We start from the raw sequence: 27,152 nt of genomic DNA, 5'->3' as shown, positions 1-27,152 counted from the left end.
TGTTGGACAAATTTTATTATACTTTTAGGAGTTTTACCATTTTTTTTATTCATTCAGCTGTTTTTATTCATTCAGCTGTTCATTTTATTCATTCATTCATTCATTTTTTATTCATATCTGGCTCTGGCGGAAGCACTTTTATCTTAGCTTAGCATATGTCATTGAATCGGATTAGACCATTAGCATCTCGCTCAAATTGAAAATTCTGTAGTTACAGAACTCTAGGTGGCTTGTAAAATGAGCCAATTTCTAAATAAGTGGAGTGTTTCTTTAAATGGATTTTTTATAATGTTACCTAAATGAGTTTAGATGTTTTAATTAAATAATAAATCTAACAATAAATTAAAATATGACCCCAAACCCATAAACAGTAAAAGCTGTGGAGAAAAGACCTTTTGGAAATTTTCCAAAGTTGAATATAAAATGAAACAGTGGGAACAGTCATTGTTTTAAACTGTAATTGACTACATATGTATATAAAATTAGGAATGTTATCAGTAGTTTACAGAATTAAAAAATCTATATGTAAAATTTGATATATGCGTGTGTGTGTATGTGCGTGTGTGCGTGCGTGTATGTATGTCTATATATTTATATATCAGTGCATTTATGGTTAAAAATGGCGCATTTTTCAGTCAAATAATGTCAAAGTTTTTTTATATATGGAGTCAATCTAGGGCCATATATTCTTGCAACATTAAAGAAAGTTTTGCAAACAAAAAATAAAGTATTGAGCAAAACATTGTGAAAAAAATGCTAATCTCAAAAAGTCGCAAAGGGTAAATTGAGTTTTGAGAAATAAAAAAACATTTTGCAAACAAAAATAAAGAACTGCAAATAAAAATCAAGCAGAGCAAAAAAAAAAGGGTATTAAAAAAAAAAATTCATATATTTGCAAAGTATTTTTTTCCAGTATTGCATTTACAAAACCTCTCAAGTCAATTGCAATGCTCATTTGGATTTGCGAGTTTTACTGTTTGACGATTTAAAAAGTCCCCAAAAAACAAAGGATAGAGGTATTTTACATAATCTTGATTAGATTTATGACAGCAATTCATGGCTTTTCCTTTGTGTCATGATGTCTCCAGCTGATGTCGCATCATAGGAGGTAAGTCCGGGCATGCCGTACACGCCCCAGTTTCCGTGACTCCGCCCCCTTGTCAAATCAGGGCCAGAAAGTGAAACGCACAGAAATGTGAAGTGTAAAAAGAAAACAGAATCGCAAACTCATGGTTGACTGAAAGGCAAATCAAAATGAGCTTTGCAATTGGCTTGAAAGATTTTGTAAAGGCAATACTGGAACAAAATTTTAGCAAATATATAAATATTTAAATCTGCACTGCATGATTTTTTTTTTTTTGCAGTTTTTTTATTTTTGTTAGCAAAAATCCTTTTTATTTCTCATATCAATTCCCCTTTGCGATTTTATTATTATTATTTAATTTATTTATTGTTTTTTTTTTTTTTAGATTTGTATTATTTTACCACTTTTTTGCTCAATGCTTTATTTTTTGCTTGTAGATCTTTCTTTTATGTTGCAACTATATTTTTGGCTCTAGATTGACTCCATACTTGTATCGAGTTGGAATGTCTGTTATAATACGCTGAATTTTATGAATAATGATATTACTCCTTTTTTTGCCATGCAACTAGCCCCGATGCTGACATGGTGGTAAAATATGAACCAACAATCATGTGCTAAGTGTGGTTTGTAGGATTGCAGTGATACTGTACCAACAGAAGAGCGTAGTGTCTTTGCTTCACTCAGCTGATCTCAGTATGCATTGAAAAGAGTCTTTTGATCTGTGTGGTTCCAGCTGAAAAAGCTTGGTGTAATGCCACCCGAGCAGCCACTGCCCCTCAAGTGCTACAGGATCTATCAGGTGATGTGGGCCAACAATGGAGACACCATTAGTCGTCAGTATGCTGGCACAGCTGCCCTGAAGGTAAACACACTGAATGCCTGCCATTGATTTTTTTCAATGTCGCCATTGCCCATTTACACAGCCATCTGTCAGCGTGTAGTAACTAGAGTGTAGATTGACAAGTCAGTTATCTTTTGACTAGTCATCATATCATATCATTTATTAAAATCATCTAAATATTATATAAATGATTTATTTACTTTATTTTAATTCATGTGTTTATTACTATTACTAAAATTATAATGAATTAAAATATAAAAAATAAATAAACGGAAATTTATTTGATTTAATTAGTTATTAAGTATGTATGTATGTATATATCTATGTAGGGTTGGGTCGATAGGCGATGCCATCGCCGATGGCCGATAAACATCACGATACTGAGCCGGCATCTTGATCCTCTGCACCGCCCCCATCGCAGCAGCAACCGGCTCACGAAAAATACACAGTTAGGCCCCGTTTACACTAATACGTCTGTTTTAAAATGACATTTTAGAACAAAAACGGTGTTTTTGATGAAAAATCCACGTGTTTCTATGAAATATCCTGTCACAAAATGTGGTGAAAAGTCCTACACGATGATAATAGTTTGATTATGGTGTTTACATGTCTGTACTGCACTTCAATAATGCAACTACAATCGGCATACTCCTCATGTCTTGATTAGATTTCTGTTTAGTTCGATTATTAGTTAAATTAAATTAATCAAACATCGCTCTTTACATGGTAGACTCTTAATCAGAGTATTGTCTTAATCGCATTAAAATCTGATTATTGGTGTCCATGTAAACATACTCACTGTCACCTTAATGTCATTTTAATTTGGGATTTTCACCAAGTCTCTTTTAGCCCTGCCAGCTTACTCTGCTGTGTGTGATCTGTTGTTTAGGGAGATTTCACACGAACAGGCGAGCGAAAGTTAGCGGGGGTGATGAAGGATGGTGTGAATTCAGCTAACCGTTACTATCTGAACCGCTTCAGGGACGCCTACCGACAGGCCGTCATCGGTGAGCATAATTAGACTCCATGTTATGAACTCTTTGACTTCATGTTAGCCTCACATTGCTAAGAGCCAAGCTTGTTGCCTCATCGGTCATATGCTGTTTTCTCTGGCCCTCCCAGACCTTATGATGGGCCATCCAGTAACCGAAGACCTGTACTCCATCTTCAGCAAAGAGAAGGAGCATGAGGAGAAGGAGAAGGAGAGCCAAAGAGGAGCTCAGGAGCAGGTCAGTCTCTTGCTGCAGACCTACATGCAGCTGCTGCTTCCTGATGATGAGAAGTTTCACGGCGGATGGGCTCTAATCGACTGTGACCCCAGGTGAGAGCACTACACATTAAGCAGTGCTTCAGACGGCCAATTTGATGTGATGTGTATAAAGGGGCTGTTCACACAATTTTGTGTTTAAAAATACACGGAAGATGATGTGGAGTGGAATAAAACTGTGATTGATTTTGGATTTCAGCCCTAGTGTTGACTGTTAAACAGTATGTCTCACTATGAATATAATCCAGACATAATAATATTCGCCATGTTGTCATGATCATGTGATTTATCATTATCAAAATCCTCTCCTGCAGATTTGTGGGATGGTAAAGTGAGAATAGAGATGCATGCTTTGACTGGCCAAGGCCTGGAATCAGACATAGATATATCAGTCATCATTTTTTTCAGAAAGAGAAAGTGCCTTTACTGAACATGATAAAATGAATATCTGAAAATTAGTATCTTTAAAATAATAGTACAAAACTATACATGCAAACATTATTTAAAACATACTTCATAATCATACACTAATAAGAAGAAAGAAAGTCACAGTTATTGACAGTGGAGAATTACACGTTGTGTTAGTACTGTAATAGCTATTGTAATGATTAGTATTGTATTTGTTAAATTATATTAATAATTTTTTTAAATAATTTTAATTAATTTTAAATAATTTTGCTATTAATATATTTTAAATGAAAATATTAGAAATATTCTAATATAATTAGAAATAAATGTATATTTTTGTTTGTATATGTAGTGAATTACAGATATTAAAAATCAAATCAGAATGGACAAAAATTGGTATTATCAGGTCACACTTAACAAAAAATCTGAATTAGCCAAGAAAATTGCAAGCAGTGCGTCTCTAGTAAAGACAAAAGTAGTAAATAAAGTAGTGGAATGAATGAATATTATGGATTCAGACATGCTACTCTTTCACATAATGGTTTATGCACACTTTAGTACACGGATGTTTGGAATACTTCATCGTTATTGGTCAGTAGCGACATTTCAAGGTATTCTCACATAACAAGTGCTAAAACTAATTATACAGACACATTTGGGTAATTCGAATCATCCTGACGGTCAGTGGATATGTTCACATCCATATTTATATCCTTGTCTGTCACACCTCTGTTTTTGACTCTTTTTAAATACAAAGGACCCCACTCAATGTTTGTGCTGCAAAACTCACCTTACTGTAAAACACATTTTACTGGACTGTCCTGCTTTTAATGATTCTAAAAGACTTTTTTATGAAATGAACTCTCTTAAGGACATTTTTAGCAAAGTGACACCAGAAAAGATTTTAGAATTCTTATCATATATTAACACTAAACATCTTATTTAACTTGTGTATTCATTTGTTTGTTGTTCTCAAATAGTTTATTTAATATTGAAATGTTCTTGCCATGAAAATAGCCTTTGTTGCTGACATGGCAATAAATAAAAAAATACATACATATAATAATACAAAGGTTAGTGTATGCTCCATTTAGCCATTTTCATTTCTGTCAGCTTTACTCCACTTCGTGTCGGGCTGCCGATAAGCCTGTCAGGCTTTATTCAGCGAGAACAACCACCTGGATGTACTTTATCCCTTACATATACTAAGGAAGTATGCAATATTGGATGCATTTTTACAGTCAAAGATGTCCATCTATTCTAGTGAAATGTTAAATTGAAAAAACAATGAAAAGTAGGACTGCACAAAATATCATTTCAGCATCGATATCGCAATGTGTGCATCCACAATAGTCACATTGCAAAATATGGTAATAAATTAAAATATTAATAAACAAGTGTGAATTATAGTTTAACAGAAGCTGTAGAATTGTATTGTATTACTGTATTTATACAGAATTTATGCAGAAAAAATAGGTTTTTATTGCTTAGATTTTTTTGTCTTGTTTCTAGTCCAATAATCTACATTTCAAAGCCAAAACAAGGTAATTTTACTTATCCAATTGGCTGATCATTTTGCTTGTTTTAAGGAAAAAACTCTTAATTTGACTTATTTCTTCTTAAGTTGAAAACAAAACAATAGTTTTACTTGATCTAAGAATTTTTAAATATTTGAACTTGGAACAAGACAAAGCAAAGTATGAAAAGCATTTTTTGCAGTGCGATTTATTCAATTTCTGTACCTGAATGCTGCTCGACTCCCCAGAAAACAATAGTGTTATTAGTGCCAAATATTATATATTTTTTCAGACTATCTTGCGAAACTGTATTCATATCGCAAAATTTATGGCAGAAAAATAAAATATCCAATATCATGTTTTTGACATACTTTTACCAATATCGTGCAGCCCTAATGAAAAGGTAGTATAGTTAGAATACAGAAAGCGTTCCATATGAACAGCCCCTTAAATCTTTTTTAACAGACGTCAATTTTATTATTTGTATTTTTTATTGAATATTCAGTTAACACATAATTATAATAATACATCTATATGTATTTAAATTCTTACAACAATAAATATTAAGATTAGTAAGATCAATAATAAAGCTTCATTAAAAAAAATATGATATTTTTAGTGTACTCTTTCTTCTACAGATTTTTGTCAATGGCTCAGAGGTACTGGTACACATTGTATTTTTTTCTCTATTTTATTGATATTGTTTGGGTGAGGGAGTCAAATTTTCTTAAAACAAACTTTTGAGCATTTTTGGTGGTAGGTCATGGTGATAGATGCCTAAAACCTGGTACTGATTGGGCTGAAGTCTTAAATCTTGGAAATGCACACTTTGCAAAGTAATCTCTGGGCATAATACGTGTTGCTTATTTGGGTTAATTTTCACCTACGATATGATGAAACCGTCAATTAAGCATCGTTTGATTTGGTCAGACAGTGAATTACATTTTAGTGAATTTCCATGCATTGCGTGAGGCTTTTTCCAGTGTTTCTCTTTTTCCGATATGGCCAGGGTTTAATGGTGCCATTTATGAGCCTCCCTTTAAAGATTTTGACCTATGAACATGCTGTTTTTTCTCTCCATCTTTTAGTCTTATAGATGCTACTCACAAAGATGTTGACGTTCTCCTGCTGCTCTCCAACTCTGCATATTATGTAGCCTAGTAAGTGGATTTGCTCCATGTTTGTGTCCTTTTTTCTTAGCATTGCATCAGTTATGTCACTTTACTTTTACTGTTGCTGTTTAGTTACGATGAGGAGGCGGACAAAGTCAACCAGTACCAGAGACTCAGTTTAGAAGGACTCGAAAAGATTGAAATTGGTAAGATCACAGACTGTTGATGAAGGCGTAATTCAAATGTTTTGTGAAATCATGACAGCTTGCCAATATTGGTGTTTTTAGGTCCAGAGCCAACTCTATTTGGAAAGCCTAAATACTGCTGCATGCGACTGCACTATAAGAATGGGGAGACGAGCGGTTACTTTCATACACTGAGAGCTGTCACACGAAATCCAGAGGACGATGGGAAAGGTATGTACCGAGGAGCCATGATTTGGTGTGGCACTAGTTCAAGTTTTGTATTGCGTAATTCTGTGATTGACTTCATGGGTTAAGTTGGTAAAAGATATAACTTGGCTCTGTGGATGCCGGTGTTGCTTGAATAGTTTTGTGTTTGTGATAAATAATTGATCCTTTCCTCTCCACTTGTTGGATTGTTTCCATTTCAGACACACTCCAGTGCATTGCTGAAATGCTTCGTATTACAAAGCAAGCTATGGGGCTTGATGTCCAGGTCGTTGAGAAGAAACTAGAGAGGTAAAAAACTATTTTTTGTATGTTTATCTGGAAGATTTTCTGAATAAAGAATGTTTTACCTGATTTGGTAAAATCTGTTTATACTTTTAAGGGGGAAATCATGCGCACAAAACTCATGCTTGTTCATATTTTCACTGCCTGAACGATTAATGATTGATAAAAGAAAAAAAGAACTCTGGTCACTTTTACCAATATCTCAGATTGGACACATCAATATATTAAAAATGAATGTACTCCCAAAGTTCTTGTATTTATTTCAATCAATTCCCCTGCCTCCACCGCAAAATTTTTTTCCTTAATATGAAGAAACTTTATTCAAATTTTATTTGGGCAAATTGACGTCCCAGACTAAAGCTCTTTCTTTTATATCTACCATATGAACGTGGTGGGTTGCAGATGCCTAATCTTAAATGGTACTACTGGGCAGCTCAACTAAGAGCAGCAGTGTTTTGGTTCACAAATGAAAAACTCATTCCTTGGTTACGGACCGAGATCAGTACATCCGAGCAGTTACTCCTGAATCTGTACTTGTTCTCAGCACCTTGATCTAAACTGAAAAAATATATACATCTAATCCCTTTGTTAAAAATACTATTGTGGTATGGTTTGAAGTGTGGAAACATCTTGGAGAGGTTCCACAATAATCACAATCTGGGGTAACACTAATTTTACACCTGGGCCTTATGATGCTGGCTTTAAAATATGGGCTTTAAAAGGGTTGAGTAAGGTGAGGGATTTATTTAATAATAGAACTATGCTCAGTTTTCAAGAATTAAGACAAAAGTTTGACCTAAAACCTATTTTTTTTTAAATATCTTCAAATAATAATAATAATAATTATTCCTTACATTTATATAGCGCTTTTCTAGACACTCAAAGCACTTTACACATTGGGGGGTGGATCTCCTCATCCACCACCAGTGTGCAGCTTCCACCTGGATTTCTGTTGTACATGTTAAAAGCTACTAAAATCAATAAAGATAAAAAAGATATATCAAAAAGTAATGGTGATCTGGAAAATGCCCCAGAGAATATCTCCTATTAATTAGCTACGTCTTGTGAAATTTTAGTTCTTTTCAGATATTTCCCAAGTGTTCCCAAACTCTGCCTTTATTCCAGCCAAACTAAAATAAATAAGACTTTCTCTACAATAAATTGTGTTTAGTAAATCATTTATATGCTCTGTTAAACATGACTTGGGAAATATTTGAAAAAGAATTAAAGTTTCACAGGAGTGCTTATAATTTTTCCCTCAACTTGAAATTGTTAATAGTTTTTTTCCCTTCAAGTTTAGATGCATCTTTTTCCAAGGTTCTTGATAAATCTTCCATTAATTGCTTTGTTTTAGGAGACACAGCAAACCACACGAAGATATAATGGGAATACAAGGAAAAGCAGTGGACCAAGCCCTTGGGTCTGGATTGGCTCAAGGCAAAAGTTTCTTTTTGAACAAGTTCTCAACGCTAAACCAGAAAGTGAAGCAGACAAAGACCAATGTCAACATTGGAAACTTCAAACCCTTGGGAAAACTGGGGACCTTCTCGAAGCCTGAGGTGAAAGTGAACTTTCTTAAACCCAATTTACATATGAACCTCTGGAAATCAGACAGCAGTCTAGAGACCCATGATAGCAATACAAGTTCGGGAGCTCTGAAAGACCATGGTGCACATTCAGAAGAGATTTCTTCTGATTCCGATTCCTACAACTCGGACGAGCAGCCGTGCTCAGGCTCTAGGGAAAATGTAGACTATGTGCTTCCTAGCTGTGGAATTGTAGCATCAGCACCTCGGCTTGGCAGTCGCTCGCAGTCGATTGGCAGCGTGGAGATCGCTGTGCCCTCTGTCATCCGAGTCACAGGCTGTGATGAAAAGACTATGGATAGCTTGTCTGTTGGTGCGGATCAGTCTCCTGGGGCTGCCTCTGAGGCAGAGGAAGCCATTTTGATTGACTTCGGGACGCCTATCGATGTTTACTGCCATCAATTTGTACAGGATGCCAAGACCAAACCGATTGAGGTGTTTGAGGAAGTGGCTCCAGCACCCAAGCCACAAGGACCTCAAGTTCCCTTAGCTTCTGACGCAAAACTAGGGTCTTCACATTCTCAAAATCAGCTTCCTCGCCCATCTCAGCTTGAGGTGGAGTCCACTGTCCATGGGGCGAATCTCCTGACTGTCCAGCCTGTGGGCTCCGCAACATCATGTGGGTCACAAAAGAGTCTGGAAGGCATGACGGGACCCTCTTCTGCGGACAGCAATGGAAGCCGTGTTGTGTCTCCCTTTGCGAAAATCAGGAGCTCCATGGTACAGGTGGCTAGTTTAACCCAGGCTGGACTTACCCAAGGCATCAACTTTGCTGTGGCGAAAGTACAGAAAAGCCCAGAGCCGGACGCTGTCAATGAAACCCAAGAGAACGAATTGCGAGCAATGTTTACACAGTGCCAGACCAGGATCATTCAGATATAGCGCGCTTGGCAGATGCATTTTTAGCTTTAGATCGTAACTTCCAGTACAATAACGGTAGCAAAAGCTCACTAATGTCAAGTCGCACTCCTAGTGTCACCACCTCCATTTAACCTAACCAAAGTTTACAGCCAGTGTTGAGTAACTAGTATGTCTAAGATTAATCCAACAGTGCTCCAAAATCCAAGTCAAACCCTAAACATCATATATATATCACTGGTTTGCATGTTAAGTAGGTAACTCTTGAGGTAGATTAGGACAGGCAAGTTTTATTGCATGTCAAGCCTCAAGACCTAGATATGTCATGTTGAACCCATTTGTGGAGTACAGGTCACTGGCTGTTGTAGCTGTAACGAAATCCTTTTCCCGATTGGAATATCTGTCTGTGGGCAGCTTAATATTACATGTTAGATACTCAGACCGTACAGTTATATATATGGATATCTTTGATGTGGTGTTTGTCATAAATTATATCCCAAAATAGGACCACAATAGTTGTGTAGGATCAACGGTCAGACATATTATTCAACTGTAAGTATTATATGTAAGTACTGTAGCAGTTTCCTTTAGAACTCTGCAATTAAGAGGTTTATAGACAGAAGATTATATTTACACGTGTTTGAGTTCATAATCATGGCTGATGGAAGATGTCTCTGGTTCAATTGGCCACTGTTGATGTAATCATGCTATTCGGTCAAACGAAACATTTCTTAGCATTAGCAGGCGACTAAGATGGACATTTATTGTTTGTTTGTCCGAAGTCTTAAAAGTTTTTTTGTTGTTGTATATTGTCGGATAATGTAACAATGGTCTGCTGTTATCTTAAAATGCTCTGCTCGTACATTGGGGGACTATTTTGATGCAGACAGGACCTGTTTTAAGCACCTGTTAAAACCTAAAACCAGTTATCTTATGATGATTATTTGACACAGGTCCGACGCAAGGTACCCTAGACAAACATCTTTTTGCACTCTTAAAGGCAAGAGCAAGCCTTACCAGATTGCTAAATGCAGGTTTTCGACAAGTCTACCTATGAATCGGTTTTCATTCAGGTTACATTTGTTTTCGTCAATGCCATGTCTTTAGATTCGCTCTGACTTGAAGGTCGTTGGGTTCAAAATGGAGAAGCGATAGGGATTAGATCATCTTTTGAGGTGGCCTTACCCCATTTATTCAAGATGTAGAACGTTAAGCCTTACTGGATGGAATCCAGTAGATCCTAGTTTAATTATGAATTACTTAATGTCATTTAAGTGGAGATCTTGTGGGAGTGATCTTTGTGCGTCAGAAGACTAGTTCAGTATCTTATGGGCTACATAATATCAGAAGGTCTGAATACGACACTGTGATCTCACATGGAAATCAATGATAATCTTGTATTCTTTTGGCCAGAGTTAATTTTTCCAAACACGCCGTTATGCTTCTCACGCACATCATTTCTTACTCGTCTTTATCTCACATGTACTGTAGCATTGTGTAACCCACTGCCTTGCACAGAACTTTATGCTGTTGCATTGCGTACACGTTCAGACATTCCTGAAGCTGGTACGTGGTTTTAATAACCTTCCAAGATTGGAGCTGTCTGCGCTTTAATATATGGTGGCTGTTATGCAATGTGATGAATACGTGTGCAGCGGCGGTTTTGGTGGTAAGCTGACTTTTGTTACTTTTATTATTTCGTTTTTTAACTATTTAAGACTGCATGCACTGGACTGCTTTCAACTTAAAACGGAGGTTTTCACCGACCAACATTCCTCTTGTTTTGGAAACGGGGGTTAGATTATTTTTGGTTATGTATAAATGTTTCATTTTCTATGCATATAAAGACTTGCACTGTTCCTGTGGTCATTCCCCAACATCTTAATGTTGCAACCTGTCACGAAGTGCTTTGAATCCGTTTATTTTCAATGTTTGTAACCGAACTGACATGTCTGTTTTGTTTTACATCTCGTTTCTAAAGCACATCACTTCCAGCCTCTTCCTGTTTAAGAGAACGTCCTCCATCCTGTTTTGTGAATTGTTTATCATTGTATCTAACATTTTATTGCAGAATATTTATTCAGAATTAATGTTCTCATGCTTATTGCCCAGTATTTTCCTATGTTAATAATAATAATGTGTAAACTGCTGTATTTTAAAATGTTATGGGATGTACGTGGGAGGCTTTTTAAGTAAAATATTTAAAAAAAGAAACTTGTTTGGATTAGTTTGTAACTTATATAACAGATTAATTAGCAGAATTGCAACTGTTTTGTTGTCCTTTACTCAACTCACAGTAACGCGTCTCCTCCCAGGGAAGACCTCTTGTACCCAGAGCTACATTAGATTGCATTCTTAGCATTCAGATGCAGAGTGAGAGGTTTGTGGATCCTCCAGTCAGGTTATAACAGAGAGGAAAATTCTGCTGTTGCATTGCCCAAGACATTCAACATTAACATGTTAGCTCTAGCAGTTTGCTATTTTAAACAATGCTGACAATCCTTCTTGTAAAGCTCTTCATTGACGGTCATACATCATTATAGCTCGGCTGATAAATGTTTATATCTATTATTGTCCCATTGACATTCTCATTTAAGTAAGACTATAAAGGCAAAGTTCTCCACACTTTATTTTCCTAATACCCTTGTGCCAGAAGTGTACATGTTTGCTGTAAGGCAGTTATACATTGTCAGATGTCTGCATATTCGTATAAATGTTAATATACAAACGAAAGTATCAAAAACTAAATATAACAATGACAAATCTACTTCACCAGTGTCCTAAGTTTTCCCAAACGTTTAAAATGAAGTAAAAAAAAAAGAACTGTACAATAGTTTTTTGCCATATGAAAACATTACTATTTAATCCAAAAGAAGAAGTACGGTATCTGTTTAGGTAGTTGTCAATAGCAATATATTTAAGGCTCGTTTCCGTTCACACATTTCTGCTGTTGTGTCCGACTAATCCTCAAGGCCTCGAGCTGCTTGGCTTTCATCCAGCCGTCTCTAGAAAGTGTGTTCTGTCCATGACTCAATGAGAGCAACCTGAAACCAAACGTAAAGAGAAATGAACTTGTTCTGCAAAACATGTGAAACATGCTGTGACAGTGCAATCCTGAAATTAATATCAAGCAAAACATGTACATTGTATATATTCCCCCAAGGGACACTTCCTGAATCACAGTTCCTGGAGGCTTCAGTTTTGATTACAACAAATGACTTCAGACTTGATATAATAAATGATATTACAGTGAATGGCAGCACGGTTCTGTTTTTATATAAAGTGTTCTGAATACCGCTAAATATAAAGTATTTGTAATGAAGTTAGTGGAGCTAAAATACTTTTAGAAATTGGTTTATATTAAAGGTTTATTTGCTGAATAACATTAAAGACAATGCAGCAAGCATAAAAAGCTGATGTCACTAAAACTGAATGCACAGATCCAAAATTCCATGTTTTTTTAAATGGTTCACGTATCAAGCAACTTTGCAATTACCCCATGAATCATACGCACACCAAAATTGTGAGACATTGCGTGTATGAATCTCAGATCAACGATCACAACTTATTGCACATCCTGCTAAGTAAATTGATTGATGTGAAATTGACACTGTGCTTTCCTCAGGGATTGCTCACCCAAAATTGAAAGTGACCTCATTATTTACTCTCACTCGTGGTTTTAAACCTTTGAGTTTCTTTGAACTCCAAATATTTTGAAGAAGGCTGGCTGCAATGACTTTTATTCTGTCTCAGGATATGAATTCAAATTAATTGTTTATCAACTATTGATGAATATTTATCAATAAAATAATACATATAAAATGTTACTTTTGCTAGATAAACTGTTGATATCAAGAATTAAATTGTTGATATCAGAAATTGCGTTTTCTATTACATAAACCATTTTTACTTTTATTGCTTAAGGATACGAGTTCTTGATATTAAGCATTAAATTATCAACTATCAGCATTTTTTGATATCAAGAATGTATTTTCTGTGTTTCAGCAAATGATGACAGTTGATAAAGAATTGTTACTAGCTAAAATGTAATTCTTTATATCACCAATCAGTATTTGTTAAATCAAAAATTCAATTTTTGATAGAGACTTGATATCATATCCTACTTGACTTCATATCCTACTTATCCTGTCTAGATATCATACGTTACATTTGTTAATTCTAAAATCTAAAAATGCGATTAGGAGATTAGTTTCTGATATCTACAAGTAATTTAACAGTAACAAATTACATTGACGGTATCAGAAATTAACATCGACGCAAACTTAATTTTTGATATCAACAATTCATATTCTGGAAATGAGTAAGGATGTTTTCACACTTGGCTCAATTGCCTAGTCTGAACCAAAGTTCGATTGTCCCCCCTTGCCACCTTCTCGGTTGATTTGTGTTCACATTGTCTTTTTTCTTTCTGAACCCCGGTGCGCTTGCGTCATTGAGCTGCGGTTGGGTGTACAGTTGCTGCTAGGTGACGGCCATGAAAGCCAAGACGACTAAATGAAAAGACGTATGCACATTGAGTTCATTCTGCTTTTACTCAATCTTTTGATTTTGGTATCATACAGAGAGCGACTTGCGTCTATCTAAACAAAAATATTAAAAACATTCAGAACATATCGCGATGTCTGTAGAAGTTATTTGGAGGAGACAAGCAGACATTATCATTGTTTGCACTGGCTCAGTCCTACTTGTTACCAAGGTAATGTTAGGTGATGCACAGACATACATACAAGAATGAACATTATGAAAACTAAAGTTTGTTGTACAGTTGGCAGTTCCGTTGTTTGGTGTTACATTCATATCAGAAGTGAACTAGACCAGACTTCGATTGAACTGTACCCCAGATCACCTCTTTCAAGCAGACTCGGGTACAGTTCGTGGGTGCGCACCCGAATTCAGATGACATTGTTTACAATAGCTTAACGTACTATACGCTGACGTCAATTGAAGACAGGTGCAGACAAAAAGTGCCAGTGTGAAAGCACCCTAAAACTCAAAATGGCTTGCCATAGGTTGCTGGGACCCATCAACTTCCATAGTAGGACAAAAACTAGTAAAGAAGTACTAAATGGGTACCAACTGAGAGCATTTTTCAAAGTATCTTTGTTTGTGTTTAACAGAAGAAAAAAAAAATCTAAATAAGTTTTAAACAAGATAAGTGTGGAATAAACAATGACAGAATTTTACTATTTAAAAAAAATATATTATAAAAATTGGCTATAAAACTAAATTGCTTTAATGGTCTCCCATTTGATCATCGCTGAATGACTAATAAAACTAATTTTTTTTTTCCTCTCAAAATTCCTATTTCAAACTATATTTGCTGAATAACAACCTCACCTCGCAACAACCAGCAGTCTATGAAGGTCTTCTGCTGACATACTCTGAGGATCATCTTTTCGCATATCTACAAAGTCCTCTTCCACTGCCTGTAGGTCGACCACACCACATATGAGACAAGAAATCAACAAAAAACACCCAGACACACATTTTGAACAGAATCCCTGACCTTTGTAATCTCATCTGAAATGGTGTAGTTCAGAGCCCGCGCCACACTCAGGTAAACGCGGTACTTGTTGAGCTGCGATGGAACCTGCGCCACCTGCACCGCACTCAGATACTCCTCCAGGTTAGGTGGATTCAGAGAGGCCCTCAGGTGAACTTGACAGTCAGACTGCAAAACAGCCACAGAAATCTTAGTTAAATGCTTTTTCTAAAGACTCCTTTCATTTTCAAAATCACCGGATTCTGATATTTCAAGTTCTCTTGTGCAGAAATGTCAGAAGCCATTAATGAGTCATGAAATTACTCCTAATAAACCATCGGTGCCTTTTTCAACTTTGTAAAAATACAGCGCATCAAGCAGGGGTGCCATTAAATAAGTGGCCTGTCCTGCCCTCTCCCTCTGATGCCCTTGTGCTGGAGTTGCCACCATGGCAACTAGAGAGCTGAAGTACAGGAATAGCACAGCACATTCCACAGACTGTTAGCATCACAGCGAATCTAGGATTGGCGTGCAGCCGGGCAGCTGACGGCAGCCCTCTGGACTGCAATGGAAATATTAGGCCGGATGGAAACAACTCCTATGGGAGAGGCATTCCGCCACAAGTCATTTTCACCTGTTGGAAATTAAGATGCCGGTCTCTCTCCAATTCACCCAAACACATGTGGGTAATATTTGAATAATAAAAGACTGAAAGAGACTCCTGATGTTCTTACCGGGAGGAGCGATCGGCCCTCAGACGCGATAAGCACGTTAATATTGCAAGGGAATTCCATCTGGTGGTAGTTGAAGTCGTAATCAACCTTCTGCCAGGAGATCAGGTTCCCCAGCGCAGTGATGTTACGCACACCTACAGCAGGACAGACAGCACACGAAACCTGGTTTTGAACAATCCGCAAGAAAACACATAATCGTAATACAAAGGAAATGCCAGCTGCTGCAGAAAAGGATGTTTACATTAGAAAGGCCAGATAATGAGTGCTTATATTAACACAGAATGTCAAGAGTATTGATGGTGCTCTTAAGTAAGTTAAAACCTTTCTGTTGCTGCTCAAAACTCAGTGTTTGATGCTCAACATCAGAGTTAAGTACCCAGTATTTAAGCATAGTTTTGTAAATGTATTCATGGCACCTCTGAGCAGCAGCTGTTTATATATTATTTTTAAAGCACTGTATAAAACTACAGGTTAAAAGACTTTATAAATGACTACTAACTCAATACAATGTTTAGACAAGACTCTTCAGCTGCACGAACAGGTTTATCTACAGGTTTATGTAAAGCATAATGATCATGCCTGATTAGATTAGGCGAATGCATTTTATAAATTTTGAAGTACATTTTTGTCTTTAAATCTATTTTACCAGATTTATAAGTTCGAATCCCAGATTTCCAGTAGGTATGTTTGCAGTCAGAATCATTTCAAATTAAATTTAAAGAATGTAAACACCAGTATTTTTTGTAGCATTTTACCACCATCAATTTTCTATATTAACACTATATATAATTTCATATGTATAATTTTACTATATATAATCTGGGTCAGTTGGCATTTCTGTGTGGAGTTTGCATGTTCTTCCTGTGTTCGTGTGGGTTTCCTCCGGGTGCTCCGTTTTACCCCACAGTCCAAAGACAAGCGTTATAGGTGAATTGAATAAGCTAAATTAGCTGTAGTGTATGCGAGTGTGTGTGCAATAGAGTGTGGGTGTTTCCCAGTGTTGGGTTGCAGCTGGAAGGGCATCCGCTGCATAAAACATATGCTTGATAAGTTGGCGAACTTTGATGGCGAAGTTGGCGATTCATTCCGTTGATTAATAAAGGGAGTAAGCCGAAAAGAAAATGAATGAATAATTGAATGGATGAATGATCAATTGGATGCTGCCTTATTGAATAAAGCCCATTATAGACCTACCCCCAACCATAAACACTTACCTTGTAACTCTATTTTCATTTTTTGAAATATTTTATTAGGGCTGGGAGATTAATCGAAATCGACATTCAGAACCTATAATCAATCGATTTTTTTCAGGTCAATTTTTTAAATTACTAATTAATTACTCCCAACTGCATGTGAAGTCATGTGATCCCGCTCTGTTGATTTATACTTCTGTGGCCACTTTGCAGCCACATCTGATTTATGTTCAAGTAGGACGATGGACTCCTTGAGACTTACTTTGCACTACATTGACGATGATTGGAAGCTGCATCAGAGATGCCTTGAGACGGCATATTTTCCATTACATTAAAATTATTATTTACATAAAAATATTTGTTTACAGATGATTCAAGAAATGCACCGTTTAAAATATTATTTATAGGATATACAAGAGTTATTTTGATTAGAAGATACTGCTTATTTTCTACTTTTAATATAAAAAACGTTGAAAATAATTTGTTTATTTTCAATAATTTTGAAAATAAAAGTGCAAGTTGTTTATTTTCACCAGTGACTGTTGGTTTTAGGCAATGTGTGTTTGAATTTTAGTTGTTCAACATTGATGTTCAATAAATAATCATAGATAGTAGTGTGTGTGTGTGTGTGTGTTTCCTTCTATTTTTTTTTTTAATCAAGTAATGCACCATTCATTCAAAAATCTCTCACTTTAATATGTGAACAGATTTACTGTACAAAACTTGTGGTAACTATGGGGGCTTAAAATAAATAATAGATAAAATAGTCATTCATTAATCGTAATCAAGCTAAAATGTTCAATAAACTGAGATTTTGATTTTAGGACAAATCACCCAGCTCTATATTTTATTCATTTTTGTTAAGACATAAATGCGGTGGTGAAGTTTTTTGTTTTGCAAAATGTGGTTTAGAATTTAGAAGTTTCCCCTACAACCCATCTGACTTTTTACACACTGTTGTTGACAAAAGAAAATATTGTCATTCATTTTAACTGTTTACACTGCACACTAGTGGACAGAGTCAGTGCAAACAGCCTCTGACAGTAAGAGTGTAAACAGACACTGAGCAGAAAATGCAACTAGAGCTACAATGTGCTAACAAATATTTTTGCTTCAGTTTCATACCTAATATATATATATATATATATATATATATATATATATATATATATATATATATATATATATATATATATATATATATATATATATATATATATATATATATACATACAAGAACAGCTTTTATAAAGCAAATAGTCTCATACCCCAATAGAAACATGCTTTTTCTGAAAGATCCATAAAAAATATGCATCACAACAGGGAGCATGCAATATATTTTTAAAATCACCTCTTTTAAATCAATTTTTTTCAGACTGAGCACAGCTGGATTGACTGAGGTGTTTATATGAAGTCTCTTCAGTCTGACTGAGCCATACATATGATTAAAGACTGATTGAGCGGATTAAAGTAATGTGGCCTCAGACATTTGGACTCCGACTGTACTCTGCTGTAATCAGTGCTCTCACCTGTGGTGTCCAGTTGGCCCTGTTCCAGCTGTGTCTCGTCCAGAAACAGTGATGTGTTTTTGGCCAGCTGAAGAGTCCCGCTCACCAGACGGTTAGCGGTGTAGTCTTTCCGAGGCACCATGCGCTGGGTGTTCATATTATTCAGGCTCATTGATAGCCGGTATGACTAGAAAAAGTGGGGAATCATGTTTAAAAAGTAGTAGTGTTGCTTGCAGTATATAATCAATTGTTTCTATAATAGAGCTGATGTAAGAAAGATCTACAATGTAGATGACTTACAGATGGCACAAGCTGTTGGATGACTTTGTAGAGATGCTCGGTGAATGGAGAGCTGAGAGGACAGCCACTGAGATTCAATGTGAACTTGCCCAAAGGAAGAACATCCCGTCTGCTGTATCTGTAAAAACAGACATAGTGAAACTTTATGATGTGTGGTCTGAAGGGCTGTGGGTTATTAGGTTTGTGTAGAAAACACTTCACTTTTCTTGAAGCTGAAAATCATCTTAAAACGTATAGCAAATAAGTGCCGTAGGACTTTAAGGAACCATCCCAAAATAAAATATGCTATATAAATTACTAGTCATGTCCAAAATTATCCATATCCCTGGAAAATTCTGACTTAAAGTTACTTTTGATCAACCAGCAAGTTATTTTTGCTGGCTTCTCCCAAAAGATAATAAGATGATGTAGGCATCATTGTGAAAAAAAATATTCTTCTTTGCATAGATTTTATTTTTTATTTGCATTAGAATACAAGTTAGAATTTGCCAGGGGTATGATTGTTTTTGGGCTTGACTGTATATTGACTGACTGCATGCTAAAGAAATGCGTCAAAAGTATGAATGCATCAGGCGCTCCACAAAGCCACTCAGTATAAACAAAGAGAAACATACACATTGGAGATGAGATGGAGAATAAGGTACTCTGCAGCGAGTGAATCTCCCATCAGGATATGCGTGAAGAAGGTGAGCAGCTCTGCTCGGACTGAAGCCAGCTCGCCAAGAACACTACTCAAATCTGTAGAACGTACACACACAAAAAAAGCCATCATTTGGACTATAAAGTCATAACTCAAGAAAACTACCTCCAACCTTCTAGTCATTATTTTGTCATACATTTACAAAAGGAAATTAAAATGAATACAAAAACATTATAAATACACACACTTTCAAAATATCACTAAGTATTATAATATTCCACACTCACTGGCCACTTCATTATGTATTACTGTTCAAATACCTGTCAATGCAAATCTCTAATCAGTCAATCACATGGCAGCCACTTTGATGGCAGTATTGGGAGTAATGTGTGACAAAAGTGATGTATTACAGTAATGCATTATTTATTCCTGTAATGTAGTAGTGTAAGGCATTACTAATACATTTTCAGTAATATTTTACTTGGCACATGTTCAGTAATGCTTGCGTTACAACAAACTTTTCACCTGCAAGACATTAACAAATAAAAAAATACCACAGTAAATTCTATTTCCTGTTTGTGGTTAGTGAATATACGCGTGTTGTCATTAATGTCCCTCTGGCTATTGGAACTTTTTACTTTGAACGCGGAATGATTTCAGCCTCTGAGCTCGAGGTCCGAGGCTATTGGCTCAGCCCGGTTCGCAGTAAGCTGATTAATCAGGAAAATGAAAATGGCAGAAGACAGTACATTCGTGAGATGGACGTACACGCATTACTTGATTTTGTCCAAGATAAGGACAAGAAGGTTATTGTCAAATGCTACCTTTGTATAAACCCGAAATGATTATCGACATCAAGAAATAGCACTAGCAATTTTAAACATCTCGAGTGTTGCCATGCAACCACTCCACTTCCAGAAAAGAGAAAGAAAATGGAGGACGAGAGTGATAAGCCAAAGCAGCCAAAATTAAGTTTCTCTCTGTCTGCCATCATGCCACTTAAACCTCAAGAAGTCAGAAGACTTGTGGCAGAGTATGTCATGGAGGACGTTACCATTGTCAGCGGTGGAATCTCCTGTTTTCAGGAAGCTAATTAGCAAGATCCCTGTAACCAGCAGCAATGACAAGGTAAACTAATGTTTACATAATGACTAGATAGAATTCTATATAATCTAGTTCAGGGATGGGATGGGATTATGCTCAGCCTGCTGCAGTCACTTCCCATGAGAATGAATTCTTTTCATTTGATTAACAGTCCAATGCCATGGCTGATGCACCCATGTCAGTGGAAGCAGAGGTGGCCAAAGCACTTTAATTTCATTTTTGTAATGGAATGTGTGTCTAGTTCTATAGCCAATAGCTATCTGTCTTGTTGTTGTAGCCTACCTGGATTAATTACGTCTTTTTAGAGACATATAGAGCTCTGTTTGACATGTTTTCTTTCTAAGCAGTTAGTCAATGCTTAGCCTATATGTTCATTTCTATGGCCTAAAATAAGGGGTTGGTCCTTTAATTTGCACTTTATACTGAGTAAGCTATGTTCATCATGCTCACTTTTGTGCATGACAGTTTGGTGTTGTGAACCACTGGAATTTAAAGTGAATAAAATAATGGCAACAATAAGAAAAGGCATTGGAGTTTACATATAGTCCTGTTGTGTCTAATATGAATATACCAAAGCTATTCACAGATAATCACTTGACCTCTACCATACTTTTAACAGACTTAAATCATTTGTGATTCTGGCTGTCATCCTTTCTTGCATTGTCTTGAGCCTTCACGTTGCCCATTATTCACTACATTGTTAGTGGTCTGGATAGGTCCCAGTCATTATGGAACATCATACCGCTTTCTACTGGATGTAAAATGCTCTGCAGTTTACATTTTGTCATTTTCGAATGTCAAGTTCTAATTCTGTAGTTATTTTGGTGAAAGTAACTCAAACGTAATATAAGAGTCATGTAACATATTACAATTCTGAGACAGTAATATTGCAAGGTAAGGGATTACTTTTAAATAACAGTAACAAGTAATCTGTAATGTTTTACAGTTTGGAAGTAACTTGCACAACACTGTTGATTAGGCTTGTAGACATGCTCATAATTATTTTCAGAAGTTTGAAAGAAATGTGATTTAGGGGACTAGGAACTTTGCAATGTTGCCTATACCAGATGGTCACACACATCTCCCTCTAGCCACTACTCTACCGACGAGAGAAATGTCTAGATCTCTTAGCTGACCACAATGTGGCCATTTCAAATGCCTTTTAATTGCAGCGGTAGAAAAATGGTTTGTGGGTGCTGCTGACTATTTAAATATTGCAGGTTTGGCTTCTCCTGTCACAAAACCAATGATGCTGGTAATAATGAAAGTGAGCCATTGTGCACTAAACCTTGCAATGGAATGGTGCCTAATAAGTCCTAATACTAAACTCAAATTGAAGGATATTGTTTCTCTCTGACAAACTGGAGCTTCAACAAGAGGTGATTGTGTAAAGATTGGGATGACTAATTGTTCTGGATATTCTGTAAGAGTTGCTAATAATTGGAACAATCTCCTAATTATTATAGAGTCTGAGTTCAAGCTGCATGTGAAATGCTAGTTAAAAATGCATGAGGTGTGTTACCATAAGGTGTGCGTTTATAATTAGAATTTTAAACAAATTAATTTCATCTTATTTTGATTGTTTTTGTTATGTAATTTGTATTTTCCTGCCCAGAAACTGCAGATGAAATTTAGCTATGTAGCTAATAGTTGCAGTTATTTGATTGTTTATTGTCCCTGTTAAATAAAGAATTCAAATAAAAATGTCAACTAACATACAAGCAAGGTATACCTATTAAAGTGACTGTGGTCAGTGTATAAATTTCACAAAAATAACAGTAATTTACACTGCAAGTCCCAAATCCCACAATAACACAAGTATTATCTTACAGTCTGCATTATTCTCCAGTGGACTAGAGGGCAGCAGTGGGTTGTTGTGCGCTAGAGGTTGGGCAAACAGCATGTGCAGTCGTGGTACGAGGGATGCTGGTGGGCTGTGAACTCTCTGCTCCTCCATAGTCTCCATGCCTTCTGTGGGGTCCAGCAATGAAGACTCTCTGAAAATATAACACAAACAATATGTTACAGTTTAACTGCAGAGAACCTCCTATAGCAATTACAACCATCTCAAAAAAGGCTCCAGATTACCTCTCATCTCCAATCACGCTCAAGGCCGGGTCCACAGAGAGGATACCAAATACCTCCAACATATCATTTAGCTTGAAACTGTCCCAGTCCTCATACACCTGCCAATTACAGAAGACGATAGATTTATATGGATGTCTGTGTAGGTTGAGAACAATCCAATGGCGCGAACCATCATATTATTGCAAGCAAATTACTATGTTAACTTGTGGCTGCTCAAGACAGCTTGATTATAGTCTGAAAGAAGCACATTAAAAATGACAACCTATGACGAGAAGAATTTAATTGAACGTGTGCGAAGACAATGGATTAAAGAACAGTTAAACCTTGACAAGACAGGCTGGGCCTTTTTCACCAGGCAAAGGGAAGTTGAGATCGAGGCTGGATGTGCAGTGTAATGAAGACGAGTCCTGACTGGGGGCTTCAGTCTCTTGACGCTTTGGCTCAGTGTTGCCATGAGACTCCGCAGAGCTCTGAGCTCCTGTTCAATGACATACCTTTTAGTCTTAAACATTGAGATATTTCATTGGTAGAACAAAACAGTCCACATGCTCACAGACTGATTAAGTTTCTTCTTACCTTGGTTGATGTCTTTGGTCTGTTGGCATTGCGTATCCATCTCATCGTCTTCTTCATAGCTGCGCTTATGCCTGTTGGGGACGTAGGAAGTAGAGGGCACCACTCGTGCCTGACTGCTGCCTGCGTAGCTGTTCCAGGCCGTTAAAGATGTGATGAACTTCCATATTGGTAATTGTGAACATTCACATACTTGTTCTTAATCATGTTCAATCCAATGAAATTTTGCTCAAGTCATTTATACAAGCATAAACTGATCCTCAACGCCAGATTTTTGCCTCATGATGCTGATTTCACTCTGCATGAATATGTATTAAACTACTTTCTGTTGGTTTATTGAAATGCATATGTGATGTGACAAATGTTTGTGTCATATCACAAATCAAATGTTTACTGTCAGTTTAAACACTTTAAGAGAGGAAAAATGTGTTGCAGAGTGGGAGGAAAAAATATGCAATAATGCAAATAATGAACTAATGCAAACTAAAAAGCCTTTTAAAACAAAGACTTGTATTTTAATAAATGTGTAATAAATTCTCTTGCTGAGACAAACTGCTTGAGTTTTTAATGATTTATTAGGACAACCAACATGAAAACTACTCCGTCAGATTAAATTGTTAGGGTTGATGCCATTACCAGAAAATAAACAGATTTATTAACAAAAGCTGCATCTGAAATTGGCATCGATTTCATCTGCATCTGAAATTGATAGTGGGATGTGCACTTCAGATCTTACCAGTAGTAGGCAATTTGGGTATTCTCATGTACTGTTTACAAGTACTTTGAATTCGAACTAAGTGCTCACCTAACATATCATTTTTAACATACTATAGAATAGGGCAGTGCGCAATTTCAGATGCACCCAAAGCCTCATTAATGCAGGTTGATTGCACTGGCTGGTTATGGTTTGCATATATACCAGAACAAGTTATTTTAATAAGCTTATTTTTGTGAGTGATCAGCATATTTGTGTGTACGTGAACTTGCTTTTTCTAATCGAAATGCTTGTGAACTCAACTGAATTGTAAACATGATCCTAGCTCCATATAAAGGATATTTCCTTGACCCAATTGGATTCTCCTGGGATCGGGACACAGTAAAACGTCTGCCTCTCTGAAGTCACTGTGTTTCTTGAGTTAAAGTCCACCTGCTGATAAAAACAGAACAGTTGTTATTATAATTGATATAGAGTCGCTGATAAAAATTTAAGGTCCATTTAAGGCAAATATGTTTTTTGAAATATTTTGAAAATTAGAGTTGTAAATACACGTTAATATATTATTTTTTAAATTGTGCACATTTCTCAGAGTAATATCTCCTGCCTTATGTACATTGTTTCTATTATGATGATGTCTCAGCAGTCAATTTGACCTGTATTTTCAGCAAAGGCATCTGTACAGGCGCAAAATAAAATATTTTCATGTGTCTGATGCCAGTTTATAAACTACCCACTGATGACATTAACATTTGGTAAAAGCTTTCAGAAAAAACAGCATTAAAGGAATACATTTTAGTTCTACTACACATTTAGTTAGTACATTTAGTTCTAATACATCAGTTCAGATCTTGTTGCCTGCGTCTTGAAGAACACAGAAAAACACGTCCTATGTTTAAAATAATTAATATAAAAAGGAACAGAAGCGTTTATAATGTTTACTGGACAAATGTTTTAAGAAAATGTTGAATGAGTTCTAAAAATAATTTTTGTTCTCATGTTTATTCGTTTTCTTTTTTGCAATGTGTGAGATGTGTTTTATTTATTGGGATTATTATTGAGATTTATTCAGTCAAATGCACTGAATGAAAATAGAGTCTGTTTGAGCATAACCATACAAATCAAACCCAGATTTTAATGTAAATATACATTTAAATATAATACATGCTTGTTTTTTTTTCCACAACTAAGTGTAATATAAAATAAATATAATGCCATTTTACTAGACATTGTATATAAGTGCATTAGTTTACAGTATGTTTACATGTTGAGGAGTGAAAGATTTACTCACCCCGCACTCTGTGACATCTTTGTATTTTCCACATTTCACCTGCTGTAGTAAGAACACATTTAGGAATTATTTAACCAGCTTCATCTAAAAACTCCAAAGATTGTAAAATGATAGGATCGACTGCTATGGCTATATATTCCTTTGTATATTAAAAATAAAAAACAACATAAGAGCAAAAATTAGTTTCTTTTTGACAGTACTCACTTTAGAGTTTGATGTGGGATCGTTCATTTCATAAACACCCATGAAAAACTCTGGATCAAACATATCCTGGACCATGCAGCGAAATTTCACAAGGCTGTTGGGTTTTAGGTAATGCAGAGGAACATCATTCAGAGAAGGAACCTAAAGAAACCACAGTTAAACAGGTGATCCTTCACCATCACCATTCATAATGGACAATTATCATTGCTACCCTTACAACCCTATTGTAGTGAACTAGCAATAACATGTCATGAGGTAGTGTGACCATCTGCCTCCATATTCTACTGCCTCATAGAATATTACACCTATGTTTACACAAAGCTGTGCAGAACAGAATGATAGATTATAATCAGGCAAGTCTACATAGCAAAAGAAACCGGTTTATTGCATGATAATAATATAATTTCCAAAAAGCTTATATCCAACAACAAATGTGAACATCCTAAAATTAAGCACATCCATATAATCTTGCCAGAATATCGCATAAAGATATTCATATGCATCAAAACATACAAAAACATGTCTTTTATGACAGCTACCCATGTATGAGCGTCGTTTAGTTTCAGTTTCTCTTTGAAATACTCCACAACTTTCTTCTCCCAGTCTGGACTGGAGTTACTCTGGGCTGTGGGAGCATAAAGCAAAAACACGAAGGTTATTCACGATATAATTACTGTCAGCACATGTAAAGAGCGGTTTAAAAGCATAGCATGACACGAGTCACATGGCTCATCTGTGAACCGCATAAGTTAGTACAAAAACACACATTTTGTCTTACCAAACAGCCCGTCAACAACACCCAGTGGGTTATTGATCCAGTCATGAGTCGTAGGCATCGCTGCAGGATTCGGAAACAGGTTAAAAGTAAAAAGTAATACTCCTTTGACGTGTACTACAGTAAACACGTTCCAGAATTTAGCACGGCACAATTCACCGTGGCGGGAAAATTGCGTCATAAAACTAACACGTGACCAGTGAGCCTGCATTCGCTGCCCTGTGTAGACTTGGCAGTAGTTCACCGATTTGCATTGTAGCAACTGCAGAAACTGATTTACTTTATCACTCTTTCCTGGAATTCTATAATTTACTTGAAAAAATTAAAATCTATTTTTATAAATGCATTAAATGTGTATAATATAAATAAAAAAATATATATATTTATTACTTAAAGTTAATAAAATATTGAATATTAAGGTAGGATGTAGCAACTAAAAAAAAGATATTTGTGTTTAGTTTAAGGTGTGACATACTTCAGCCTTTATGCTGGAACTTTAAAATTACCGCTTTGAAAGTGAGTTTGCCTTCTAACTTTAACGTTTGTGTTACAAATGTTTTTAAAAGAAAAACTAAAGAAATCGACGCCGTTTGTTGTTGATTACTTTTGCCTTGGTACGTCAACGTGACGCAGATCTGTATACCATATGATAGGCGTGAGTGTCGATTAACGTATGAATCTTTAATACAACCAATGACGTGTAAATCTGCGAAAATCCAGATACCCCTTTAACTGTACTGTGACGAACAAGGAAGTGCTGTAAAAAAGAGCTCTGCCTGTTCCGACTGGAGGACAAGCTACGTGTAATATTTGATTGAAAATGGCTGATAGGAAAGCCAATAACATCCCCAGTAGCAGCGCGAATCTTCTGTTTTCAGGAGCTCCGGAATTCAACTTCAGCCTGCCGTTCATACCGGTCAGCCAGGCCACCGGGCCGGCCGTTTTATCCGGAGGTGAGCTTAGAAAGTCCCCAAATGAGCTGCTTTAGAGGCTAGTGGTGTTAGCCTTCATTTGTTTTCAGCTCAAAGGTCTCTGCTGTCTAATTTTTTTCAGTGAGATTATTTTGGTCTTGACATCCAGTAAACAGAGCTGTAATTCTTATTGTTATGACAAATTTCTATAGAGATTATTGTCCTGAGCACTGTGAGCAGTAACG

General features: G+C 36.2%; 3 protein-coding genes across 5 annotated transcripts in view; 2 read left to right on the top strand and 1 right to left on the bottom strand.

The window, feature by feature from the left end:
* Window positions 1-11,572, top strand: part of inpp5f (inositol polyphosphate-5-phosphatase F) — a 31,306-nt gene extending 19,734 nt beyond the window's left edge. For both annotated transcript variants that reach the window (XM_056470344.1, XM_056470343.1), the window contains exons 13-20: window positions 1,818-1,946; window positions 2,815-2,932; window positions 3,048-3,246; window positions 6,206-6,277; window positions 6,362-6,435; window positions 6,517-6,645; window positions 6,843-6,930; window positions 8,279-11,572. In XM_056470344.1, coding sequence (XP_056326319.1) covers window positions 1,818-1,946; window positions 2,815-2,932; window positions 3,048-3,246; window positions 6,206-6,277; window positions 6,362-6,435; window positions 6,517-6,645; window positions 6,843-6,930; window positions 8,279-9,392 — 1,923 coding nt within the window. In that variant the 3' untranslated portion in view covers window positions 9,393-11,572. The remainder of the gene's footprint in view (window positions 1-1,817; window positions 1,947-2,814; window positions 2,933-3,047; window positions 3,247-6,205; window positions 6,278-6,361; window positions 6,436-6,516; window positions 6,646-6,842; window positions 6,931-8,278) is intronic.
* A 407-nt stretch (window positions 11,573-11,979) lies between these two features.
* On the bottom strand, window positions 11,980-26,163 carry mcmbp (minichromosome maintenance complex binding protein). Of its 2 annotated transcripts, none has more exons than XM_056470345.1 (16): window positions 26,000-26,163; window positions 25,761-25,846; window positions 25,222-25,362; window positions 25,018-25,059; window positions 24,069-24,161; window positions 23,015-23,144; window positions 22,762-22,916; window positions 22,439-22,536; window positions 22,181-22,347; window positions 19,221-19,344; window positions 18,607-18,724; window positions 18,328-18,493; window positions 15,606-15,739; window positions 14,896-15,060; window positions 14,727-14,815; window positions 11,980-12,412 (listed from the first exon to the last, which is right to left on the bottom strand). In XM_056470345.1, exons 1-16 carry the CDS (start codon window positions 26,055-26,057, stop codon window positions 12,286-12,288), a joined length of 1,893 nt encoding a protein of 630 aa, XP_056326320.1. In that variant the 5' UTR covers window positions 26,058-26,163; the 3' UTR covers window positions 11,980-12,285. The 2 variants fall into 2 exon arrangements, with proteins under 2 accessions (XP_056326320.1, XP_056326322.1); XM_056470347.1 differs by having other exon boundaries at window positions 24,069-24,158.
* A 595-nt stretch (window positions 26,164-26,758) lies between these two features.
* Window positions 26,759-27,152, top strand: part of sec23ip (SEC23 interacting protein) — a 20,586-nt gene continuing 20,192 nt past the window's right edge. Inside the window, exon 1 of the mRNA XM_056470936.1 lies at window positions 26,759-26,949. Within this exon, the coding sequence (XP_056326911.1) occupies window positions 26,817-26,949 (133 nt within the window). The 5' untranslated portion in view covers window positions 26,759-26,816. The remainder of the gene's footprint in view (window positions 26,950-27,152) is intronic.

Source organism: Danio aesculapii, chromosome 13 (assembly GCF_903798145.1).
Source record: "Danio aesculapii chromosome 13, fDanAes4.1, whole genome shotgun sequence".
Classification (NCBI taxonomy): domain Eukaryota; kingdom Metazoa; phylum Chordata; class Actinopteri; order Cypriniformes; family Danionidae; genus Danio; species Danio aesculapii.
The sequence above is the reverse complement of the archived record's forward strand: the minus strand, read 5'-3'. Positions and strand labels throughout refer to the sequence as shown.

Coding starts and splice junctions, on each gene's coding strand:
- mcmbp (XM_056470345.1), bottom strand. CDS start 26,057: ATGCCTACGACTCATGACTGGATCAATAACCCACTGGGTGTTGTTGAC. Junction 25,060..25,221: donor ATCCCACATCAAACTCTAAA/GTGAGTACTGTC, acceptor TTCTTACTACAG/CAGGTGAAATGTGGAAAATA. Junction 18,725..19,220: donor CTCCATCTCATCTCCAATGT/GTATGTTTCTCT, acceptor CTGTTTTTACAG/ATACAGCAGACGGGATGTTC.